General features: G+C 36.8%; 2 protein-coding genes across 2 annotated transcripts in view; one reads left to right on the forward strand and one right to left on the reverse strand.

Annotated features, from left to right (window-relative positions):
- The window catches only part of LOC106876361 (divergent protein kinase domain 2A), a 40,445-nt gene extending 20,135 nt beyond the window's left edge, over positions 1 to 20,310 (reverse strand). Inside the window, exons 1-2 of the mRNA XM_014924864.3 lie at positions 19,131 to 20,310; positions 351 to 473 (exon numbers count right to left, since the gene is read on the reverse strand). Of these exons, the coding sequence (XP_014780350.1) occupies positions 351 to 473; positions 19,131 to 19,718 (711 nt within the window). The 5' untranslated portion in view covers positions 19,719 to 20,310. The remainder of the gene's footprint in view (positions 1 to 350; positions 474 to 19,130) is intronic.
- LOC106877781 (uncharacterized) overlaps positions 17,770 to 27,183 on the forward strand; it is a 248,611-nt gene continuing 239,197 nt past the window's right edge. The window contains exon 1 of the mRNA XM_052967253.2: positions 17,770 to 18,008. The gene's annotated coding sequence lies outside the window, so the exon portion shown is untranslated. The remainder of the gene's footprint in view (positions 18,009 to 27,183) is intronic.

A 27,183-nucleotide genomic window follows, 5' to 3' on the forward strand; every position in this document is an offset into this window, starting at 1 on the left:
TAAACATATGTAAATAAAAACATTACAACTTACTTTCCTCACTTAGTATGATGATGAGTCCCACAAGTCATCAAGTGATCGAGGAACCACAGAAAACCATCTTCATATAGTATCTAGTGCAGAACCTATTTCTCTCCAAGTTAATGAAACATTCATCAATTTTTCAGTACTACATACAGCAAGATTTTCATACCGCTTAGTACCTATTTTCAGCCAGATGGACTGAACTGTTTTGGGAGTCAAGTGATTTGATCAAATATAGTGCACAGTAAGCTGGTAGTCTAACATTCTAGCAACTTGGACTTTCAAACACTACTGATTATGATGCACAGAAATTGATAATGTCTTACTCTATGATACCATGGCATATTAACGAAATGCAACAATGGCATTCCTTCATCACTCATAGCAGCCAACCAACCACATGATCCATAATATTTTGGGAAAGCCCAGCCATTGGAAGATGGGAACATCTGAAATGAAATTTAAAAAACTGTTATAATGTAATTGATATGAAATTGAGAGGGATCTGATTAGTATTCATTAAATAGCCTAAACAGAGAACTAGAAAACAAAATCTTGTAGATGAAATCTATGGAAGGTGTAACAACAACAAAACACTCATATACAAGTTTTAGATTATTATTTTTTATTATCACTAGCAGAATATTTGGTATTGCCCATGCTAGACAGTAGGTATAAAATGGTTGAGAACTCTTAATGAAAGTATTGGGTCATCCCATAAATAATGCGGTTTTTTCAATTGCATGAACTAAAAGTCGGAGGGGAGTGGCTTAAACTACCTGCATGAACTTGCAATAAAAGCAGGCAGTAATTTTACCTTGTCCTTATTCTCAGTGCAAGTTTTGAAGAGTGTAGTTCGATTCTAACAGTTATTTTTTCAAAGTTATAATGGAAGTGACAACGGAGCATATTTGACATATTTTGCTTTATAAAGGCAGCAACGCAATGGAAAGTGTGAGGAATATTAATGCAGCATATGGAGATCAGACAACAAACATAAGTCAGTGTCAATGATAATTCCAGAAATTCCAATCTGGAAATTACAACCTAGAAGATGAGCCTTGTCCTGGAAGATCTGTAGAGCTCGATGAGAATGTCCTGCAAACCCTGGTGGAACAAAATCCTATCGTAGTTGTTGAAGAACTAGTAGAGAAGCTTGGATTTGGTCATTCAACCATTAATTGACAGCTGCATGCTATTGGAAAAGTCAGCAAATTGGGTCAATGGATTCCTCACAAACTTTCCGAGTCTAATCGCATGCAGAGAATGAATGTGTGCTCTTCTTTGCTGTTACATCTCAAGAATGAACCTTTTTTTGGACCGAATAGTGACTGGTGACAAAAAATAGATTCTCTATAAAAATGTCAAGCTCCGAAGACAGTGGGTAGAGAAATGAGAAACACTAGCATCCCAGGCTAAAGAAGGTCTTTACCCATGCAAGGTGTTATTATTTGTTTGGTGGGATATGAAAGGTTTAGTCCACTTTGAACTTTTAAACCCAAACCAAATGATAACAAAGATCTACTGTGAGTAGCTTGAGTCAGCACTAGAAGAAAGACAACCATCTTTGGTTTCAAGATGAAAGGTGTTCTTCCATCAGGACAATGCTTGGCCACATACGGCAAGAATGATATTCCAAAGGCTGGAGTAGTTTAAGTGGGAAGCGATGCTCCACCCACCATATTCGCTGGGAATTGCTCCATCTGATTATTATTTATTTTGCAGTATTCAAAATTATTTGGATAGAAAAAATATGAATTCTATAGACGAGGTCAGAACAGTACTGGAGGAGTACTTTTCATCACACACAAGTGAATCTTGGAAGAGGGGCCTTGCAAGTCTATCAGACAGATGGAAGAGCATTGTAGACAATGAAGGAGAGTATATTTTAGATTAAAAAAGAGCTTTGTTTATCTTAATTTTGAGAAATAAAAGATGTATAAAAACCACATTATTTATAGGATGACCCAATATATATATATATATATATATATATATATATATATATATATATATATATATATATATATATATATATATATACTGTTCTTTCCCCTATCGTTTTCTCTCTCATCCTTTTTTTCCCCTTCACCATTTTCTGTCTGTCTCTCTCCCTCCCTCCCTCCTTCTCCTTTACTCTCCTTTTCGTTGCTTACACGTGATAATCATCCAGTTTTCTTTACCTCACGTGATCGTCTTTCTTTTCCTTCAGGGCTGTTGTAGAGACTGTACATATCCTCAACATTTCTCCAGCATTCGCTACTTTACATACATCTGGTCTAATGACCCTCCATGTTTGTTTCCATGTGTCTCCACTGTTGTTCCCAACTTTGACACTCCGCAAATCCCAATTTTATTTTGGTTTTTGCGGGAACAACTGCCTTTGAAGACTCATATTGTCGTTCAATGCTTGAAATGAGGAGTGGATGGACAGCTGACAACTGATGAAGGGTCGTTCTTTCTGTTACTTGTCCTGCTTTTTATTTGTTTCTCTCGTTGTTTGCATACTCAACTCATTTGTTTTCGTATATCATGTTGTTTACAGTTTATGATGTCCTGTACCCATATATGCATATATATGTGTGTGTGTGTGTACATATATGTATGCATATATGCACATATATATATATATGTATGTATGTATATATGTACATATATGTATGTATATATGCACACACACACATATATTATATATAAATAATTTGGGAAAACAAATTTCCAAATCAATCAGGTACAACTCTGCAACATTATATGCATTTACATATCACACCTTGGGGTCTTATTTATTGTATATTCATATATTTATCTATAAATATACAAAGTATCTGATAAAAGTCAATATTAATTCAATTTTGGGGGATTTATCAATATGCGGATATTCTATTTCAGATAATACAAAATATAACCCAATGAGTATATCTGAAAATAAACTCATGGTATCACGAAATAATACTTAAAGGATATAACCAAAATTACCAGCAGGGTATATAATATACTTCATTAATTATCTCCTACTTTAGTTAATACTTATATTTATTAAATATGAAGGAACTACACGTGTTTCAGTATTGGAAGATTACAATATATATACATATACACAACTGTATACATATATAAATATATATATGCAATTATCAGATTCACAATTATTCCAACACATCTTCAGGTTCTATTTCAAAATATTATATATCTAATTTTACATCTCTTTAAAAAAAGCAATACAATTAAGCATTAAAAATTATAAATTATACATTATAAATATGAATTATTATATATATCAATCATGTAAAATCAAGTATATGTCAAATACAGAATGTGAGATACAAGATTAAACATCAGAATAAAAATGTCTGTGTTTAAATGTGATATATAACAAGAAAAATTCAAATACATATCTTCCTTTTTTTTGCTGGGACTAAAATGGTGATTAGAGGAAGAAGATAGCAGGGAACTATGGCTATTTATAGGTGATTAGTACCAAGGAAGGTAATTACGCTATACATAGTTTTAATTTTAAATTACCCTCTATTATTATTTTCAAATTTACATACATTGGGAGGTATATATGATTTGTTATTATATAATTTTAGTAATATTTAATTCATATATTTATCTTATTTAAATTATTGCATTATTATTATTTAAAAAAATAAATCTAACAGTAAAAATATGAATAAAAATAATAAAAGACAATATAACAAACTAAATAAAGATAAAAATAATATAGTTGCTAATAATGATTGCAATAATAATAGTAATATTGATAATAAGAATATGAGCAATAGTAAGAAATATAGTAAAGTATACAAAAAGAGATATAATATACCTAAGAATAACAATTTAATACTGATGATGTCTACTAATAATGATAATATAAAAAATAAAAAAAATAAAAAGGATATTATATGGTTAATTATTCCATATGGGGCTCAAGCTTTGACTAATATTATTAAGGAGACACTTAAAATAGTAAAAATGGTTTTTAAAAATGACATTTCCAATAAAACCATAAGAGTGGGATACTCAACATTCGAGAAATGTAGGCAATATTATTTCCTCTATAAATAATAAGAAATTAAATAATTATTAAAATAGTATAATAAATAATAGCTCTAGCCATAATATAATCGATAGTGATAGAAGTCTTAATCAACATATAGCAAAATATTCATGTCGTGATAAGACTAAATGTAAGCTCTCTAATAATTGTAATATCGATAATGTAATTTATAAATGTATAGTTAGCTCTAAGAACAATAATAATAAAATTATATTTCGTATGTGTATTTGGTGTGCAAGATTCTTGATGTGAACACTAAGGCACACACTACTGGTCAACACCAAAAAGAGAATATACAAAGAAATTAGCCAGTGCCAAAAGAGAAAAAGGTTCTTACAACAAAACCTCAGGAACATGATAACACCATATGAGGAGTCAAAACTTGTAGAGATCATCCATCAGAAATATAACTATATAAACCGAGCCTGTAACAAACACTTCAGCAACAAATTGAAATGGATGAGACAACGACAATCACAACACACAGGAAACAAAGACAGATACCTGAATAACATCGACGGGATTGTGATGTCGGACAGCAAACTACCGGGGAGGTACAACGCCATCACAAATGAAAATGATCACACACCTGGAATGTATGGCGCGGTACTACTGGATAAAAATGAAACGTGTGCCCTGGGATTACCACCGAAATATGCAGTGTATAACAAGGTCAGTAAGATCAATTGTCTGTCCGAGATTGGAAAAACATTTACTAAGATTAGATAGAGTTTAGGACTCCACCACTACAGCAACAACTCAATTGTAAGAAACCACGACAGTAATAGACATAATATTCACAATGCAACCAACAGTAACAACGGCAATGACAACAGCAACTACACCACCACCACCACCAACAACAATAATGATTACACTGCCACCACCAGCAACAGCAATAGCAACCACACCAACAACGCCGTACACACCAGGAACAGCAACAACAACAACAACGTCCGTCACAATAACAACAACAACGATGACAATGACGGCAACAACAACAGCCACACATACAATGATAACAACAATGGCAACAACAACACCTTAGAAAATCTTTTATAACCCAATTGACAAATCCTATGATATGACCCGAATCCATCCAACGGATTTACCTTTCAACAAAAGAGTGTGCATCCCACCTTATACGGATGATAAAACAGAAGCCATGATCTCTTTAGCTAGAAGCAGACTCAGGAAAACATTAAGACGTTATATAACAACTGCCCCAACACGAAACGAAATAGAGGCCCACCAACTCAGTACAGTAGCTGCAATGGGCATACGAAAACTAAAACGTAGAGTTAGAAACAATGAGATAGTATGCCTCCCTACAGACAAATCAGGCAAGATATCGGTAGACAGCCTGAAAAACTACACCCATACGATGCAAAAACACATAGAAGATATGAGAGAAGTCACACCGCAGGAATATGAAAACGTAGAGAAAATTCTCAATGCACACATGGGAATGTGGTGTAACATACTCCAACCTAAGAGATGCACAGCACAGAACTTCACATCACCCAACAACGACATTCCTACACTCTATGGGTTATGAAAAGACCATAAACTCATTGCAGACCCTATCGTGGGCTCCCCATGCCGACTGATTTGTGGTGCCAATATTGCCAGCAATTTTAGGCTGTCATTCTTCTTCTCGCAGGTATTAAGACCATACATAGAGATGTCTCCTGATGTTTGTGAAAGCACAGAGGACCTCCTCAGCAGAGTCAATGCATGTAACTGCTCCCATGACCTGACAGGTTGTATTATAGGCAGTATGGATGTAGTATCTCTCTATCCATCCATCAACATTGACTTTGCCATAGAAAGATGTGTGGAAATTATTTTGGAAAGCAAAGTAACCTTCCATGAAGTGAACATGAGGGAACTAGGTCTCCTCCTAAAGCTCGTTTATAATAATGAATACTTAGATCACCACGACCTAACTAGATTCTGCCCCACCAGGTCAGGACGGGGTAGACCACCTACGATCACATCAGCTACTAGAAAAACCACCGTGGAGCATTGGAATGGATGGAATACACCCACACACGGCCCAGAGGATGATATCCAAACACGAAAAATGGTTGCACACGCTGTAGGTGCAAGTCTGAAGACCACCCTGCAGAACCATATAATTAAATTCAATGAAAAACTATACATACAGGTCCAGGGAGCGGCTATTGGTGTCAGTGTTGCAGGGGACGTGGCGAGCCTATTCATGATCTGGTGGGACAAAAAGCTAAGAAAAGTTCGAGGAGCACTTAATAACAATTAAACTGTATGGGAGATATGTGGATGACATTAACATCGTAGTCAAAACACCATCAAACAATCAAATTGAAGAGAACGAGAAGATCGTGATGGAAAACATCCAGAATATAGCTAATGCAATACACCAGAGCATCAAGGTAACAATAGATTACCCAACAAGACACCTAAACAAGAGACTCCCGGTACTTGACACAGAACAATTAACGACAAAGTTCAAATCCTCCACTCACATTATATGAAACTTATATCTTCAAAGTATGTTATCCATAAGAATTCAGCTCTATCACACAGCGTGAAAATTAATATATTAATAGCCGATATAGTCAGAATAATGAGAAACATATCACCCCTGTGCAGTCCTTTCATGTATCACATGCAGTTTTGGGGATACAGCCAGAAAGATAGGATCCATGTGTACAGAGGAGCTAGCAAGAAATTTGAGGAGATTGCTGTCAAAGATACAGAGGGAACACAACCTAGGTACCGTAATAAACAGTGGAATCGACTACAAAGAATTAGTGGTAAAACAAACAGAAAGAACACGTGGTACAATACCGACAAGTTCCAAGGAGTAATGTTTATAGATGCCACACCACACGGAGAACTGGCCTGCAGATTTAGAAAAATCCTCAAAAGTACTAAATTGAAGATAAATGTCATAGAAAAACCAGGGAGACCCATTAGGCCGATAATATGCAAAACATACCCCTTCAGAAGGACAAGGTGTGTAGAAGAGAATTGCATTGTGTGCAAATATAGTCCTGGTATCAACTTCAAAGCCAGAAATGTGGTCTACAAAATAAGCTGTATGGATGGTGATTGTAAAAACGGAAACATGGCGAGAAGTTTGGCTGAGCATGTAAATGAACACTGGAGGGACTATAAGAATCACAAACAAACTTCGGTGCTCTACCAGCATGCCAAAGAACAACATGGTGGTGTACTGGACCGAATTAGCATAGAAATCCTGTCTAGAGACTCCGGTGACGCATCGTTACGGCAAATACAAGAGTCAGTCCTCATAACTGAAACATGACCAATTTTGAACAGCAAATACACTTGGATAAAAGCCTTACAATTACCCATGGTTGCAGACGTTGTTCACACATGAAATACAGAACATGAACGTAAAAAGGATAAAAAGGATGCATTTACGAAGAAAACAGAAAATAACAGAGAGAAAACCAAAAGCAAGTCCAAAGTCTCTATCTTATGTGATATGAATGAAATTTAACAAACACACATATGGACGCACATGCTTACATATAAGTACGCACACACTCACATGCTCATACTGGACAATTTCAAAACAACGCTATATCATACACTCAAAATAAATGGAAGTGGAGAGACAAGTTACTGAAGAGATTGCAAGAGTGCAATGAAATGATTTAACAAAAAAAAAAAAAAAAAAAAAAAAAACCTAAATACTGTTTATAAATAAATAAAGGACTGAACCAGTGTGTGTATTTATTACCGGCATAATGCCTCTCCCAAGGTTTAATTGTATTTCTTTCAACACACATATCCACATCAAGAATCTTGCACACCAAATACACATACGATATATATTACATATATATATATAATATATATTATATATATATATATATAAATAATATATATATAATATATATATAGCTGTTAGTAAGTAATACATTTAAAGTGCTAATGGCGAATGAATGTATGAAAGATCGAAAAAAACGAGTAAATATATGTGTGTATATATATATGTGTCTGTGTGTGTGTGTGTATATATATATATATATATATATATATATATATATATATATATATATATATATATATATATGTATATGTATATATATATGTGTGTGTGTGTATATATGCATATGTATATATATAATGAAGAAATAAGTGATATAGGTATCCACTTTATACAGCTCAACCGATTAGTGCTCTGATAGAACTTCAGGAATATGAAATTAAGAAGAGGAGAAAACAAATTTAAAGGCCGATGTATATATTCATTCAATCCATATTAACAAAATTCTCCATGGTATACAAAGTACAAACATAGATGCATTCATCTATATGATATATAAAAAATATTTAAGAATTTATAAATACATACATATACATGAACATTTATAAATATATAAAAATATAAAAATTCATACACATGAAAATTTACAAACACATAAAAGTTCAAAAATTTAAATATATAAGAAGTGTAAGTCCATAAATGTACCTGTGAAGTCTGAATAAAAAGGATGATAAGACGGATGTAAAGTGATTCATAAGGAGTCTGAAACTTATTTTATCAGGTCATCCCATAAGTTCTGTCCGATTTTACCTTTTTTAAAATTGAATGAAATTTAATAGTATTTTAGAATGTCTAATGGAATTAAAAATTATTTTTATGCATTTGTGTACATTTAAACTAATCAAATATTATTTTACAGACTAATAGAATTAAAACTTCTTAGATTAAAACCCTTTCTAACATGGAAGTATCCAAAGAGCATTTCAGACACATAATGCTTTATGAGTACAAAAAAGGAAACTCTGCAGCCGAAGCAACTTGAAACATACACTCAGTTTATGGGAAAGAATGCTTCAATGAAAGAACTTGCAGAAGATGGTTTGCAAAATTCAGAAGTGGAGATTTCAGCCTTGAAGATGAAGATACAACAGGACATCAAATTCAGTTTGATGATAAGCTCCTTGAGGCATTACTTGAAGAAAATCCTGCATTATCAGTTGAAGAATTGGCAATAAAGCTTAGTTCAAACTATACAACTGTTCATCGTCATCTTCAACAACTTGGAAAGGTTCCTAAACTCGGAAAATGGATGCCTTATGAATTGTCCGAAAGCAACCGCAAATCCCAAGTTGACATTTGCTCTTCTCTCCATTCTCGTGAACTCATTTCACCCTTTTTTGGATAGACTTGTGACTGGTGATGAAAAATGGATCTTCTATCAAAATGTTAAATGTTGTAAACAGTGGCTTGGTAAAAGGGAAAAAGCTCAACCACAACTGAGAAGGGAACTTCATGGGAAAAGGTTCTTCTCTCTACCATCTAATGCAACAATCAATGCTCAAGTCTACTGTCAGCAATTAGAGCGTTTGGACCAAGCTTTGAAGAAAAAGTGAATTGAAAAGGAGTGATGTTTCATCAAGACAATGCATGACCTCAAACTGCAAAGATCACATCATAGAAGATTGAAGAGCTTGGTTGGGAAAAAATTCCTCATCCACCTTATTCTCCCAACCTTGCTCCTTCAGACTACCATTTGCTTCGTAGTTTACATAATCAATTGGGGGACATAACTTTCGCAAGCCAGGGGGAGGTCGAAACTGACATTTCAGAGTTCTTCACTTTGAAACCAAAAGAGATTTACATTGATGGGATTAAAAAGCTTGTAAATAGATGGGAGGAAGTCATAGATAATCAGGGAAAGTACATTGATGATTAAATTTCAATTAACTATAACATTTGATCACTTGTTTTCTTTATTCAAAATTCAGACAGAACTTATGGGATGACCTGATATAAAGTCTATATATAAAGTCTTACGACCATTTCGAAAAGATATAGGTTGCCATGGGCGAGCTAACTCCAACCATAGCAATACTCTATATTTCTCTCATCAGAGTTAATAGAATCACAAGGTTAAAATTTTAAAAGAAATGGTGGGTTAAATAATTTAATAAAACTCAAATGTTTGATCGGTCTATTCTCTTCAGGAATATAATATTAAATACAATGTATAATATAAGGTATACTACGATGCTATATATAATATAAAGTTTTAGAAGAGTCCATAATATGAAGTAAGGCTAAATTAGAATCCTATAGTTCAATTATTTTCAAAAAATTTAAACATTGAAAGATATTTTGTGTCTACAGGTAATTATAACGTCAGATATTTTATTGAGTAAACTATTTTTGTTGGCTCAGATTATGTGGATCGCCTCCTTCGTGCATAAATCGCAATTCTTTTTGTGTATGTTATATGGTGTGGCTTCCCTTATTATAGACCAACTCATACTAAATTCTTTGTTGTTAATTTTTAATCTATTGATGTAGGTTTTTAGTGTAGTTGAGTTTTTTGTTTCGTGGTTAGTGAACGAGTTTATATGCGCCCTATATCTACTTTTAAAGTCAATAGTACTACCTATGTAAATCTTTTTAGGTTCATTTAGGGTTGAAACTTCGACTTTATATACGGTATTTTTCCTTAAACAGAAGCCTTTAAGGGGACAAAATTACCTAGTATGACAATTACATGTTTTTATTTTGTTTCTGGGTTTAGTCTTATTATTTTTTAATATTCAAATCCTTATTATTGTTCTTCATGTTAGGATCAGCTAAGTTATCTCTAATGGTTTCGTTATTTCTAAGTTTAAGCCTGTTATTTGCTGTGATGATAGATCCAAGATTGGGTGTGGTAGAATAGGATATTTTAAGACACAATCTATTAAATATAGAATGGTATTTATGACCAAGTGGGAAGTTCCTATCGATAATGCTATAAAATAACTTAGGGAGGTTTCTTACCTGGAGGGAGAAAGGGGGTGTAAACCATACAATTTCCCACTTCCTCCCAGAATAGTTCCTATTCTGCCCTGTATCGTTATTGCTATACTTGAAAAATCTATAATGTCTTCTAAAGTGTTGTTGATTTCTATATTCGGTGGGGTTATTTATAAGATGTGAGTCAATGTTAGAATTCATAATATTTGGAAACTGTTTGCCTAGTTTGTTTTTAAATATTGTGTTTTTAATATAGTATATTTTACTGTTAAAACCACTGTCTTTTAGTGCTGTATTATAAAGGGGTGCAAACTCATTAAATATTTCTTCATTTGTGGATAAATTAGATATTCTTATCAACACACCTTTAATTATTCCCTTAATGACACTTTGGAGATGATTTGATAAGGCATGGATATACTTGATAGTTCTGTTAGGCTTATGACAAGGGTAGAATAAGCCATTATCCAAATTTAATGTTAAATCCAATATGTTAACACATTTGGAGACATTTTCAATTATGATATCTAATTTGTATAATCTAAAATAATTTATTAATTTTTTCCTAATCCTATCAGTTGCTCGTGCGGAGGATTCAGATATGGCAAATAAGGCATCATCTCTATATAGGCCTTCACTAATATTAGGGAATTCTTCCTTAATTTTAGAGATTAGAAATAGTCCAACAATATCTGTATGTATATGTATGTATATATGTATATATATATGTGTGTGTATATATACATATATATGTGTGTGTGTGTGTGTGTGTGTGTGTGTATGTATATATATATATATGTATATATATATATATATATATATATATATATACATATACATATATATATATATATATATACATATACATATATATATATATATATATATATATATATATATATATATAAAAAAATGGGGGTCTTAAAAGACATGTTAGGATCCACATTGAGCAGAACTTACCTGCAGGTATTAGTAGTACAAATCAGAGGTGCAATCTGTGTGGGTGTTTTTTCAAAATATTGTCTGGTTTAAAAAGCCACATCAGACGCCTTGAAAGGGGTAAGGTGTAGGTGCAGGAGGTGGTCAGCGCTTGTGTATGCGTGGGTGGTGTGATGTGATGTTGTGGCATGGTGGTGTATGGTGTAGTGGTGTTGGGAGGTGGGGAGGCGAAAGTGGGGAAAACAAGAGTGAGGTGTGGGTAGGCTGAGGGTGGGGGTAGAGGCGAGGTATGTGGGTAGGCTGAGGGTGGGGGTAGAGGCGAGGTATGTGGGTAGGCTGAGGGTGGGGGTACAGGTGGGGTATGTGGTTGTGGGTGTGAGGGATGGGGTGGGATGAGATGGATAAGGAAGGTGGGTTGGAATGTGTAGGGGTGGGGTGGGGTTACGAGGGAGGGGTGACGATGAAGGGGGAAGGGAGAAGGTGGGTAGGAGTGAAGAGAAGAGAGAAGGAGAGTAGGAGTGAAGAGAAGAGAGGAGAGTAGGAGTGAAGAGAAGTAGGAGTTGGAGCAAGAGAGGAGGTGGGTGGAGGAAGTAGGTGTGAGGGGAGAGAGGAGAGGGGAGGAGGTTAGATAAAGAGGGGAGGAGAGTTCAGCTCATGTGGCACAAAGGAGTGAAGAGAGAAGATTAATCCCTGTTCATGGCACAAACGGGAGCCCAGATGGCCCCTGTACAAGGACAATCTGAACGCAGACAGGTGTTGCAAAGAGTGACCGGTAGAGCGGAAATGGCATGAGACGAGGGTGTCATTGCCAATTTGGATGTCTCGGAGGTGTTCCACGAACCGGTGAGCCAAGCGGCATCCCGCTTGCCTGATGTATAGAGAAGGGCAGAGAGAGAGAGAGCAGGAGATGCAGTAGATGACATTAGTGGAAGTGCAGGTGAAGGAGTCGGTGATGTGTTCCGGTGAGGAGGGTGGTTTTGGAGAGGTAAGGGCAAGTGTGGCTGCATGGGCAGGAGCAGGGAAGGAGCCGGGTTGGGAGGTTGGGTTAGGGAAGAAGCTGTGGACCAAGAGGTCTCATAGGTTGTGGGCTCGTTTGAAGGAGGGGAGTGGTCGGTTAGGGAAGATGTGCAAAGTAGAGGGGTCGGACTGGACTCATCAAAAGGCTCAGAGAATGATGCGTTGGAGAGGTAGGTAGGTTAGGGGAAACAGGAGACGGGAGATGGCAGAGCGTGTGCGGGGGAAGAGAGCAGATACACGGTCCACGGAACATGCTCTGGCAAGGGCGGTGTGGATAGTGGTGAGGGGATATTCACATAAGATGAAGTGGCGAGCCATGAGTTGAGACTGAGTCTCAAAGTCAAGGTAGTCACTACAGGGCCTGCGTAGACGGAGGAATTGGGAATAGAGGATGGAAAGCTTGGTGTGTTTAGGGTGGGAGGAGGAGAAGTTGAGGTATGAGTGTGAGTCTGTGTGTTTGTAGTGGATGGAGGTGGTGAGAGTGGAGTGATGAATGCTGACCGAAATGTCAAGAAAGGAGACAGAGGTGTCAGAGATAGTGCAGGAGAAGTGGACAGCAGGATGGAAAGATTTGACAAAAGAGACGAAAGAGTCTAGATGTTCACAGGAGAGTGAGGTTGCACCAATACAGTCATCAATATAACAGCTGTATAGTTCAGGAGTGAGTGGGACCAGTGAAACTTGAGAATATTTAGGCCTCGACATAGCCAACAACAGGTTCGCATAGTTGGGGCCCATTCTTGTTCCCATGGCCACTCCCAAGAACTGCTGGTAAAAATCACCAGCAAACGAGAAGCAGTTGAGTGAGAGGACAAGTTTGGCCAGACGAACGAGTGTGGAAGTGTCGGGTTGGGGGTTAGGTCGAAGGTCAAGGAAATGGTGGAGTGCACGCAGTGTAAAGGCTCTGGATGTCGAGAGTGAAGAGAAGTTTAGAGGGGCCAGAAGGGAAGGAGAAACAGTCGAACAAATGAAGCGTGTGGTTGGTGTCATGGATGTGAGAGAGGAGGGAAGCCACTAGGGGGGCAAGAACACAGTCAAGATATCTGGAGATGAGTTTGGTGGGGCAGTTGCAGGTAGAGATGATGGGGAGGCCAGGGTTGTTGGGTTTGTGGATTTTGGGGAGGAAGTAAATAGTGGGTGTGCGAGGGATGCGGACAATGAGGTTGGAGGCAGTGGGGGCAGACAGGAGGAGGAGATGAGGTCATGGATAGTGGAGGATACAGTCTGTTGGTAGCTGGGCATGGGGTTGGAGGGAAGAGGGAAGTAGAAGGAGGTGTCTTGAAGTTGGCGGAGAGTTTCTGCCTTGTAGAGGTCTGCACACCACACCACCATGGCTCCACTCTTGTCGGCTGGTTTTATGATGTCAGTGCAGCACTGGAGACATCGAAGGGCTGAGAGTTTGGCTGGGGACTTTTTTGATAGTCCGGTACAGTTCTCTTTTCTGTGGTCCCTAAAGGTGGATTCACGGTTCGAAATTCGCGATTTAAACTGGTTTTGCATGCAACCTATATATATAAATCTTGATGAGTCCTGCGTAATAATTGTTGCCTGGTATACGTCTTTCTTTTTACAATTTCTTTCTAATTTACAAGCATATATATGATAAGCATTTATCCTATAACTTTGTAACTTAATTTTGTACCCCTACATGTATCTATCTACTCGTAATTTTGTACCCCTACATGTATCTATCTACTCGTAATTTTGTACCCCTACATGTATCTATCTACTCGTAGATCATAATACTTATTTTTAATATATTTACATGCATTGGACTTATATAATGTGCATTTTTATTCATTACAATCATATATAGCCATACCCTATCCTTATCACACAACTTTTTATATATACAAAATATTCCTTTTGCATAGCATTATCTTACACATTCAATAACTTTATGATTAATCTATCTACCTTTTATTTTTAACATTAATTTCTCTCATTATATCCCATACTTGATCATTTTTATTTTTTCTTCTTATTTATCTCCCCTACACTAGTAAAATTTCATTTCCTTTTCACCCTCTCTAATTTATTACCTTACTGCTTCTATATTTCTCTTCTTACTACATCTCCTAAAATATTCTCTTATCTCTATTCTTAACAATAGACTTTGTCAGTATATACAACCTTAATCATCATATTTCCGTTTGAATTACCACTTTTCCTCTTCTTCTCCTTTATTATACTTCCATGTTACCTTAATACGGATCGTGAGTTAACAGGAGTCCTTAATCCACTTCAACTTCATTCTTTTGAATTCTTCCTTCCAATATATTTTCATAAATGACTTCATTAACTTTCTAGTATAAGCTTCACAAACATAACTTTTGGAAAAAAAATAGTTCAATGGGTGTAAAAAAAAGTGTGTAGGAAACGAATATGAAAAAAGAAAATGTGTGCAAAGCAACGGGAGGGTGGGGAGAGGACCTCAGAAAATTCACAAGATCCGAGATTTTCCTTCATAACTTTTAGGAAAATGGTTTTTTTTTTCAATGAAAAAGGCATACATTACGATTATAAAGAAATTTGTGGGTAAAATCTTTTCCAAGGGGCAAGGTGAGGACTTCGGAAAATTCACAAGATCCGAGTTTTTCCCTCATAACTGGATATATATATGTGTGTGTGTATATATATATATATGTGTGTATATATATATGTGTATATATATATGTGTGTATATATATATGTGTAAACGACCGTGCGAAGTGAGGTGACGAGAATGGCTCCCTTGCACATCACACAGTCGATACTATAAATATGAAAAGAATAAATGCGTATATGTGCCAGAAGGAAAAGAGGGAACAACTGGGTAAGATTTTATTTATATGTTAACGTGTGTGCATCATACATAATAATAGACAGGCCGTCATGAGAATAAGGTGTGTGTGTACAAACATGGATGTATTCATGTGCGATAAGTACAGAGCATTGAAAGAGTCTATAATATGACGTTAGAAGAATGTTCAGACACAAGGATGATAAATACCAGTTTGTAGTCAAGGTACACGATAGTTGAAATGCTGTATCAAGAAGTTGTGGCAGTAATGCAGAGCCGGTTGAGGTACATGTTGTACAAGAAGCTGTGGCTATGATGCTGCTGCTGGTCACTTGGTACAGAAAGTTCTCGCAGGTTGTATTTGCTGTTAACCATGGTGAAGTGATTCACAAACAATGTTGTGTTGGAACCTGTGCAAGCATTGCTTGTTGCTGTGTACTTAGAGAGATGATGTTGATGTTAGGACAAATGGTAGCAACAGAGATGGAGGTCCTGAATGCTGCTGGACGAATTTGATGAGTCTCCATGTGGCTGCTGCTGTGTTGTTGCTGGAACTGGTTGTGTCCTATGTGGTCAGTGGCTAGACCTTAAAAGGCCTGGAACTGAATGATCTCGACTCGATGTGAAGCTAGAGTTTTATAGGGTGCAGCTGGCTCACTGGAGGTTTAGAAGAGACTGTCTCACGTGACCTTATCATAAGGTTGTGATTGGTTGAGTTGCATATTGGCACGCAATAGAGCAAGAGACAAGTTGCCCCAAACTAACCAATCATAGTAGTGGACACAACAGGGTCCAAAAGGGTGGCCGAAGGCTAGCTGTTACCTACTATGTCCGTATTTATGTATATATATGTGTGTGTGTGTGTGTATATATATATATATATATATATATAATATTAGGGATAAAATAAAAAATTACAGGTAAAAAATCAATTAAAATCTATTTATTAAAAATTAAAATTAAATTAAGTTTCACAGTATAAAATATATATAAAAATATAGTTTTAGGGAAAAGAACCAAGGTTCATGAACTCATTGATGAAAATCCACTGTCACATATAGAAAAATTAATAAGTAAAAGCACAATAAATAAGTATAATATAATACAAAGTAAATATCATAAGATAAAGATAATAAAATGACTCCACGTGTTTCATAACCAATTTTCAAATAGAAAGAAAATTTAAATCGATTAAATTAAAACTATCAAAAATCAATTCTATTCAAAAATATAGCTAATCTTCGGGTCAAAATACAACAACAATAATAATAAAAGAATGTATATATCAACCAACAATAAATAATAAATGAATGTATATAAAATATTTATTATATAAAGATAGAAAAATATTATTAAAAATATCAAAATAATAAACATTCCATAATCAACCCTACTTTATTATAATATAAGCTAACAGGTATATTATATGCAAAAACCAACTTAACAATAGGCATAGGAGTGGCTGTGCAGTAAGAAACTTGCTTCCCAACCACATGGTTCCGGGTTCAGTCCTACTGTGTGGCACCTTGGGCAAGTATCTTCTACTATAACCTCGGGCCGACCAAAGCCTAGTGAGTGGATTTGGTAGACGGAAACTGAAAGAAGTCTGTTGTATATATATGTGTGCGCGCGCGCGCGTGTATGTATGTATTTGTGTGTTAGTACCCCGCCATCGCTAGACAACCGATGTTGATGTGTTTATGTCTCCGTAACTTAGTTTTTCGCTAAAAGCGACCGATAGAATAAGCACTAGGCGTACAGAGAATAAGTCTTGGGGTCAATTTGTTCGACTAAAGGCGGAGCTCCAGCATGGTCGCACTCAAATGACTGAAACAAATAAAAGAATAATACTTCCAAAATGGGACTTTGTCCATGTGTATCTGTATGTATCCATGTTTGCAATTCTCCATATAAATGATAGCAAAGTGTGTCTCAAATGAAATGAAAATCCTGGTTCAATGACAGATCGATCAAGTTACTAAAGTTTTTATGTTGTTGGTAACAACATAGTCTCTCTTTTAATTGAATATTGAAAAAGTGAGAAAATGCAAGGGGATTTAATTTTAGCGGCAAGGAGTAAACTTCTTGTTTCGTTATCACAATTAAGAAGAAATTCAGAAGTGTAACCTTGTGCAAGTTCATTTCCGTAAATATTTTTCTTGAACACCAACATCCCCCCCACACACACACATATACACACGCAGATACACATGGATGAAGTCCTATTTTGGAAGTATGTTAAAGTTTTTATTATTTTGGAATGAAGAACACAAATATAGGTGCTGAGCCAGTGACTAAACTTGTAGTAATTTGTTGGGATTACTCCAATGAATTGACAGTAAGCTTCTATCAGAATCGTTTACCTTTAAAGTGAAAAAAAAAAAAAAATCCGATGTATATGATAGGTATGTAAAATATATTTTGTGTACTTCTTTCTCTGTTCACTCGGATAAGCTGTAGAAATTGTTGCATGCACGCACACACAAACACAAAAGTTCTCCAGACATTTAGCTGTTATTTCTAGCATATCGAGTTTCGTGGTGAATGTTTCACATGCCGTGATCCTTTTGCTGTTTCGCTATAAATCTACGCATACGGAAACGGACAAAACAGCCGTTCATTTTCACTTTTAGACAGCGGGATGAGGTGGCAATGGGGGTTGTTAATCAATTTCAGAGTTTTTAATAAAAAATATGAAATTAAAATGGTCCCCCCACCCATATTCTTAATCTCCGTATTTTCCCACGTAGATTGAAAAAAGAATGTCGAAAAAAGGTTAAAAATCAAAAATTTGGGTGTGTGGTGGGCGGGTGGAATTAAAAATTTTGAAAATGTGGTTTTTTGCATATTCGAAATCTCCGTCATCGAAAACATGAATCCGGTGAAAAAAAAACAAAAACAAAAAAACACTTTAGTGACCGGGCGCTAAACTAGATCCTGAAAGTTATGAAAGGCAGAAAACAGATCGTGTGAACCTTCCGACAATCCTCTCCCCACCCTTTCGGACAACATTTTCCCCACAAATTTCTTTATAATCGTAATTTATGCTGTTTGAAAGGCGTTTCTGTAAAATTTCATCAAAAGATATCCATTTTCCTGAAAGTTATGAGGGGGAAAATCGGATCTTGTGAATTTTCCCAAAATCCCCCCCCCCCCCCCCACGTTCGTTTGCGCAAATTCTTTTTTTTTCATATTCGTTTTCTACACAGTTTTTAACACCCGGCAGACTGGGCTTTTTTTCCCGTTAACGTGAGTCATTCTTTATATTAACCGAAAAATCTTATTACCAATTTTATTTAGTGTCATTAGCGGTCAACATACAAATAAACTTTCTCTTTATAAGTATATAGATATTTATTCCAGGGAAGCTTCTTTTTCCCATTATCAAACTTTAAGATTATTATAAATTTTGTTTATGCCTATATCTTTCGAAACATAAATCATTTATTCTTCAAGACGTATGTATTCTTGATATCAAAAGCAAAATGCTAACGTGTTTGTGTAGATGAAGGAAAAACTCGTCTTACCTGCATTATGAGTGGTTCGGGATTAACAATGTTTGTAGTTATCAAATGAAGAAGGTTGTTAACAGATTTATCGTCTGGAAGAGTCAATTTATCAACATAATGTTTTAAAATGCTTTTGTACAGTCTCTGTGATGGGCAGCGAAATAAATCAGAAGACAACATAAGCAACGGACGAATAGCTTCCAGCACATCAAACTCATGGCTAGCAAGCAGTTTTTTGAAGGACTTCTTCACGTTACAACTGTCACTTGTGGAATTTGATATAATTCGACATATTTCTTTTCTAGCTTGATAAATTTCAAAATCATGTCCAAGTTTCTTAAGTACAATACTTTTATTGTTATAATGAGCAAAGTAGACGTTTTTCACATTGGCAAACTGGAGAATTGTCAATGATGACAATGTGTTGAGCACGACTGAACCATTCAATAGCGGACGACAGAAGTCTTCACCGTAGCAAACAGGACACAACTCAATGTCTGTCAGTTGATGATTAACTATAGTAAACTTAAATGCGATCAAGAAAAATAAAGTAACTAATATAAATAATTTAAGTCTCTTTACAATGCAAATTATCTTTCGCAACATGTTTCTTCTTCTTCTTCTTCTTCTTATTATTATTATTATTATTAGATATTTAATAAGATTACCTTAATGTTTTTGTTACGATTTCAATGAATACAAAGACATTTTATTTACTAGTCCTAAAATATTTTGTTATATATATAAAAAGAAAAAAAAAAACGAAACAGGATACATAGTTGTTACAGACTCCTTGAGCTACAAAACTTGACATATTTTCATTTATCCGATGGTTGGTAAACATTGCTCCAGTAATTTATATATATATATAAATATATATATACATGATACAATATAATGATTGAAGAAGTGCGGGATTGTGTCCAGTTTTTTTTTTCCGAACGGTATTAAAAAAGTCATATTACTTTGGAGAAATTATTAATGAATATTAAAAAAATTTTAAACTATAAAGTTTATTTGTATATTAAACAAATTATAATGTTTAATACCACAAGATTCGCTTCGGTTTTAAATGTCAACTTCCGTTTGAATTCCATATGTAAACAAATAGTTTTCTCTTCGCGTTCGTAAAAAATGTAATAAAGCGAGAAAAAGAAACAAAACAAAACGAGTAAATTATTTTTAACCGTATTACAAACCAAAGAATATCTTACATGGCGATCTTTCGTTTTGACTCGAATTCTATAAACATACTACTCGGTAATTTCTGTGAGCACATGTTGTCTTGTCAACTGTCAGCTGCGTGCTAGTTCTGTTGACGTATCGAAGTGGAAAGAGAAAGCTAATGAGTTGCACGTCTGTGTGTATGTGTGTGTATGTGTGCGCGCGCGTGCCAGTAAGAACAAATATGCAAGGCTTTTTTCTTCAAGTTTAAAATGCAACATTGTTAGCGTAATTTCGTCATATCTACATTCCACACACACAAATACGTAAAAACAGAACAAGTATACACAAACACACACATACACACACACAAGAACAGGCACACATACACACGCACATACATACACAAGAACAGACGTACAACCAATTAGCTTCCTCTTCCCACTTTGATATGACAAAAGAACACATACGCAGGAGTTGACAAGATATGTGCTCACGGGAATTACTGAGTAGTATGTTTAAAAACTTCGAGTCAAAACGAAAGAATACCTTGTTCTATTTGACGTATCGAAGTGGAAGAAGAAAGCAACGGGCGTACGTGTGTGTGTGTGTGTGTGTGTGTGTGTGCGTGCTTGTTGTTGTTGTTGTGTGTGTGTGAATGCGTGCTTGTTCTTGTGTGTCCGTGTATGTGTTTGTTCTGTTTGTATGTATGGGTGTGCGTATGTGTGTGTGTTGTGGTGTATGCGTGCGAGTAGATGTAATCGCCTTACCTCGGTTTTCCTTCCAAGTACGAGTCTGTCCTGCGGTATCCGTTCCTCGCTGCTCGCCCGACCTAGAACACTAGAAATAGCAGCTGCTTCTCCTAACACCTAGACGATTGCTTGGCACGTCCTCTCCTCGCAACAACCCCGTTCGAAAAAGGGCACCAAATCCCGATCGAGGCTTGCTCTGCCCTTCTTCCTCTTCCGGTCAATTCGCCGTTCCGGTCAGCTCCCCAGTCGCTGACGTCATACCACACGCCACCCTGATCTTAAAGATCATGTCCGCCCCCTACTCCACTTCGAAGTTCGCCATCCAACTGGCGCCTTACACGTCAAGATCTTCTCGAGCCAGGTGCCTCGTTTCCATCACGCTCTTCATCCGACGAAGTGGCTATCCTGCACAGGTCCAGTACGTGACGCGGCATTCCATCCACGGATACATTGTTTCTGGAATTGACCGCTGTCACTGTTCCCCTGCCCCATTGTGATGTGCAGCGTGCCTTTGGCGGCTTGACCCAAACTTCCTCCCCTACTTTCACGCCGGCGGGTCCCTTCTCTTCCTCGCAGTACTCCGGCGTCTTACTGGGATGCCTCCATTCATACTTGAACACTGCTCTGTGCAGCACAGATTCTTCTGCTTGTCCGGATCGGGGAGACATGTTATACCAGAAGACCACTTCCAGGGGCGAAATGTGCTTCCTTTCAGCCATGGCCTTGATCGTCCGATGGTGCCTCTCAATGATTCCGTTGCCGCTCGGCTTATACGCTGCTCTGAACAATCGTCGCACCTTCCACCGGTCAAGCATCTCCCCCAACGCTTCCGAACGAAACGCCGCCCCGTTGTCCATTAGCAGTTCTTCCACGGGACCCCTCTCCAAGAATATCCCGTTCAAAATGCGGGCAATCTCATCAGCAATGCCTGTCCTCAACTCCCTCCAAATGGCCAGCCGGCTCGGCCCGCAGTCGACCAGGCTGAGATACATTCCCTGACGGTAGTGCGTCACATCCACAGCTAGTCTCCTCCAGTTGCCCTCTACTGAGAGGTTCCCTTGCTCATGCCCTCCCAGGGCGGGGTCAATGGACTGGCATCTGTCACAGTTGCCGACCACTTTCTTGACGTTTCTCCTAGTGACGTCAGCATCAAGTTGAGACCTTTGTTTAGTACTGCTTCTTCAGAGCTTTCCAGATGTTGGCTACTTACATTAATTACTGCTTTCACAGGTGGGTGATGGACTTCAGTCTTCATTCTCTGACCTTTGAGTTTCATAAACTTCTTAATCTGGCTTGTCTTCACCATTTACAATTCTTTCATGTACAAAGAAATGATCAAGCTCAGTAACAATCTATTAAGCAACAACTACCCCAAAAACATACTATCTACTCCAATTATGAAGAAAAGAGAGGATGAAACCAATAAACTGTCTACAGTCTGTCTACCCTATGTGAAAGGCCTCTCCAAAAAGATACAAAAGATATGCAGCCCATATGACATCAGGGCAGTATTCAAGAATAATACAACACTTTGCAAATATCTCCTTTGGGTAAAACCACTAAAAGAAGAGAATATGACTAAAAACTGCATGTACTCTATCCCATGCAGCTGTGGTAGGTTATACAAAGGCAAAACATGTCACCTCCTCAAAATAACGGTAGATGAACGTTGCAAAGTTGTGACACAAGGAGATATTGATAAATCGGGTATAGCTGATCATGTATGGAAAAATGGAGACCACCTCCCCCCCCCCCCCCCCGTGGGATGAAGTTAAAATAATAGACAGAGAACACCACTGGAAAATATGAAAACTAAAAGAAGCAGCACATATGCTAGGACACAACAACCTCCTAAGCAGATATGAATAGTATATAGGAACCGGTATTAAGGAAGGATAGGAAAATATTAGATTTATAAGCCCTAAAATTCACTCCATAATTGCCCATGGGCATATAGCGTAGTGGTTAAGAGCGCAGGCTACTAACCCCAAGATTCCAAGTTTGATTCCAGGCAGTGACCTGAATAATAATAATAATAATAATAATAATAATAACAATAATAATGACAACATCAAAAAATACCTTAAGTTCAAAATACCCAGGTTCAAAATTTCCCCAAGACAAATGTAAATAATGTACATAATTTCTCGTCTCTTAAATATAGAACTGCATAAAATTTGAGTCTGTTAGATATAGAAAAGAGCACTAGTTAAGACAATGAGGACTGATCCTGCAATCCAGGTGTTGGCAAAAGAGATTGGAATTAAGCCAGCACCTTGAAGCCAAACACATGGGAAGCATTTTCAGAGCTAGAGCTTATGCAGTGGGATGCAAGGGAATCAAAGCCGCCAGATGGGCCTGATTGGTAGAAAGTCAATGTGGCAAACAGAAAGATCTTTGACGAATCAACAAGGTAAGTTAGTAAATGAACCTGAGCAGATGTGCGAGGTCTTTCAAGAGCACTTCACTCAGCTTTTCAGTGGGAGCAGTGGACTGAAGAGTAGGAGGGACCTTACAGACTTCGTCACCATGCTGCTGTGTTTCTTGGGGCAAGAGGTGGATAGCTGTGAAGGGTCAAAGGCAGACTGTGGTGGTAACAAAGCACAGGGACTTGATGGTCTACCCTATGAATTATATAATAGTACGTCAGACTTGTTTGGGAACCTGCTAGCGGGTGTCTTTGCAAACTTGCAGCAGAATGTGTTCATTTCCAGATCTGTATGTCTGGGAGTGGTGACACTGGTGAGGAAAGACCAGAACAAGGGGGATTCATTAGATAATTTTCGGCCCATCACTCTGTTAAATACAGAGTTGAAGATTTTGGCTGAGATTTTAGTGATACAGTTGGTGCATGTTGTGGATGAACTCATTGGGGAAGCACAAACCTGTGCTATTCCCGGCAGAACCATTCAGGACAGTCTCCACTTTATACGTTATACCTTAGAGGGGATAAATAGTAAACCTGGCTCAGGTGGAGCAGTGGTCCATTTAGATCAAGCTAAGGCTTTCGATGAGGTTGACCTTTGATACCTGGTGTCAGTCCTCACGGCGTTTGGCTTGGGTCCAAAATTCCTTAGCTGGATCATTGCCATGTATGGCAACATCGACTTGATAGTATGGGTGAATGGTTTCTTTTTGAAGGTGTTCAATATCAAACGATCGGTTTATCAAAGGTAACCTCTCTCCCCACTCTGGTATGTGTCGATTAAACTTCTAGGTGTCGGGTTCGGTCTGGAATTCCAGATAGAGAAGAACTGGAGTGAGGTACTGAGTAGAGTGACCCATTTAACTCAGACATGGTCTGGGTAGTGACTATCCCTGAAAGGGAAGGTGGAGGCTACCAGTGTGTTTATTGCATCGGTGATTACCTACCACCTAACCATTGTGCCATGTCCCGATTCATGGCTGATCAAGTTGGAATGGGTGCTCTTTTGCTTTTTGTAGAAGGGCACAGGACCACTTGTGAGGCACTCTACCTGCTGCCAAAAACCGTTAAAGGGTGGGCTAGGGATGCCATGGCTGATGATGCGCAGGCATGCACTGAGGCTGAGACATCTGTGGCTCTACCTGGATGGTGATCAGTTGTGGAGTTCACATGACCCTCAGTGAGCAATAAAAAATTTTGGAATGTGGAGCACGTTGATCTCGTTTCAGGAGAGGTTGGATTCATCTTTAGTTGATGTATGTATATTGAGCGTCAACTGGACTGTTATTGGTCTATTTGTGTATATTCTATTCACTTGATGTCCTTTTCTGCATATATTATAGTGTGGACATTCAAAACAAGCCAGCAATATTACTAATTGTCATTTCCTTGTGGAATAACATTTGTATTGTATAATATTGTATATTTTTTTACCTTATTAAGAGTTATTGTAGCAAATTTCCAAGTAGCATTTTAACTTTAATCTGTGTGTTCATTTTCTTTAAATCTTGAATGTAACAATATGCACATCTATGTATGTGTACATATATACATGTCACAATCATATGGTATCAGGTTCAGTCCCATTCCCTGGCACATTGGTAACATGTCTTCTATTACAGATCTGGAAGAACTAAAGACTGGTAAGTAGACATGGTGAATGGAAACTGAAGAAGCCCATTGTACATGTGTGTGTATGTGAATTGCATGTATGTATATGAGTTTATGACTCCTTGCTAGATATTGTTCTCTCTCCTATATTATCATCCTTTATTGTCAATCTTCCAGGAAAACATATATGTTAGTTGGAAAATATTAGCTTACTTGGAAACCGGTGAGGGTTGGCAAGACAAAGGTCATCCAGCATCTGCTCTATGCATATGAATATATATATATGTGTGTGTGTATATGCATATATCTATATATATGTATAAGTGTTTGTGTGTGTATATATATTTATATATAGAGAGAGAAAGAGAGAGTAAAGTTTATTTGCCAACGTAAAGTGGCAGTCCTGGTTAGGAGAAATGTTGCTGCTGTTTCCCTTCATCAGCATAGAAGAATTGCTTAACTAGAGATGGCAGCACTTTTCAAAGTGATACACAGTCAGTGACATACTGATCAGTGACTGTGCCACTTTGAAAAGTAATATTTCGAACAAGAACGAGTGCTGCCATCTCTAGCCAAGCAATTATTCTGTGCTGATGAAGAGAAATAACCCAGAAACCATTGGTACACAGATATTGCTTTGAGATGAGTGGGGACACTAGCTCTCTTGTTTGAAATTACAAGGACGCAGTTAGTGCGTCAATAGCCAGCCGGAGAAGATGTTTTCCTGAGGCTAAATAGCAGCAACATTCATCCTAACCATGACTGCCACTTTATGTTGGCAAATAAACTTTACTCTGTCATACTGTTGCTGCATGTTTCTCATTCAGAAATTTAGAACTAATAGTATTTCTATTTATATATATAAAAGAAAAAAAAAAGAAAATGGATGGGAAGTTAATAATCATCATCCCTTACAGCTGTTTCAATTAATACTCAGTAAATATTAAGTAAATATTAAATTTATATCACCTGCGCATAATATCTTCAGAGGGAGAAAAATATACCCTTGGATGTTTTATATGTATTTATGGATTCATTATAGCAGACTGAATGATACTGTTTATGATTTGTATTGTTATATGCTCGGGTGAGGGGTTTGCAGGTTGACTGGAGATGAGATAGAGTAGGTAAATAGAATTAGAACAATAAATGAATAAATTAATAGAGATGATAGAGGAAATTTAAATATACATCAGCTAATGAAACTTCAAATTATTTTGTTTACTTTATAGCGTTTTAAGGAAAGTATATTTGTTTTAACAGTTTTGTAAACTTTTGGTGTCTGAATGTGCATATGTAAATAACTAACACTTATATACGTGTGTGTACAAGCATACGTAAATTTAATCATAATTATTTATGCACACACAAACCTATACATGCACAAACACACACATAGGGTTACATACCTATACCTTGCACAGACACACATATGTGCCTATGCACTCAGACACACACATGTACTTATATAGATATATATACACACATATGCAATTACATACATATATACTTATATATACAGATGCACATACATCCATACACATGAATGTCCACATACATATGCATGCACATATATGCACATACGTATATATCACAGCTTACATATATACAAACACATATATATATATATATATGTATATATATATATATATATACACATGTTCCCTCATGCACATACATATAAACGCACACATTCACCCACTAAACATACCTATGTGGCCATATGTGCATGCAGACACAGAGGTATATAAGATATGTAGATAGCTGTGCCTACATATAAGCATGCATATAAACCCATGTACATGTGTGTCTCAGTATACATACACACATACATGCTCATATCTACAGATATATACATACATATATACTCACACATACAAAGATGTTTTTGCACACGCACGCAGGTATACGTGTATACATTCACATGCACTCATATTTGTATACATTTGCTCATATATACATACATGTACGTACATATAAGCATATATACACATGCATACACACGCGCATGCACACACACACACACACGTGTGTAGTTGGAATTTTCAGAGTTTCAGAAAAACAAAAGACGAAAACAGGTATATACACAACGTGTATTAGTTTAATGCTCAGGAAGGTG

The sequence above is a fragment of the Octopus bimaculoides genome, chromosome 4 (assembly GCF_046866305.1).
Source record: "Octopus bimaculoides isolate indiv1 chromosome 4, ASM4686630v1, whole genome shotgun sequence".
In the NCBI taxonomy this organism is placed as follows: Eukaryota; Metazoa; Mollusca; class Cephalopoda; order Octopoda; family Octopodidae; genus Octopus; species Octopus bimaculoides.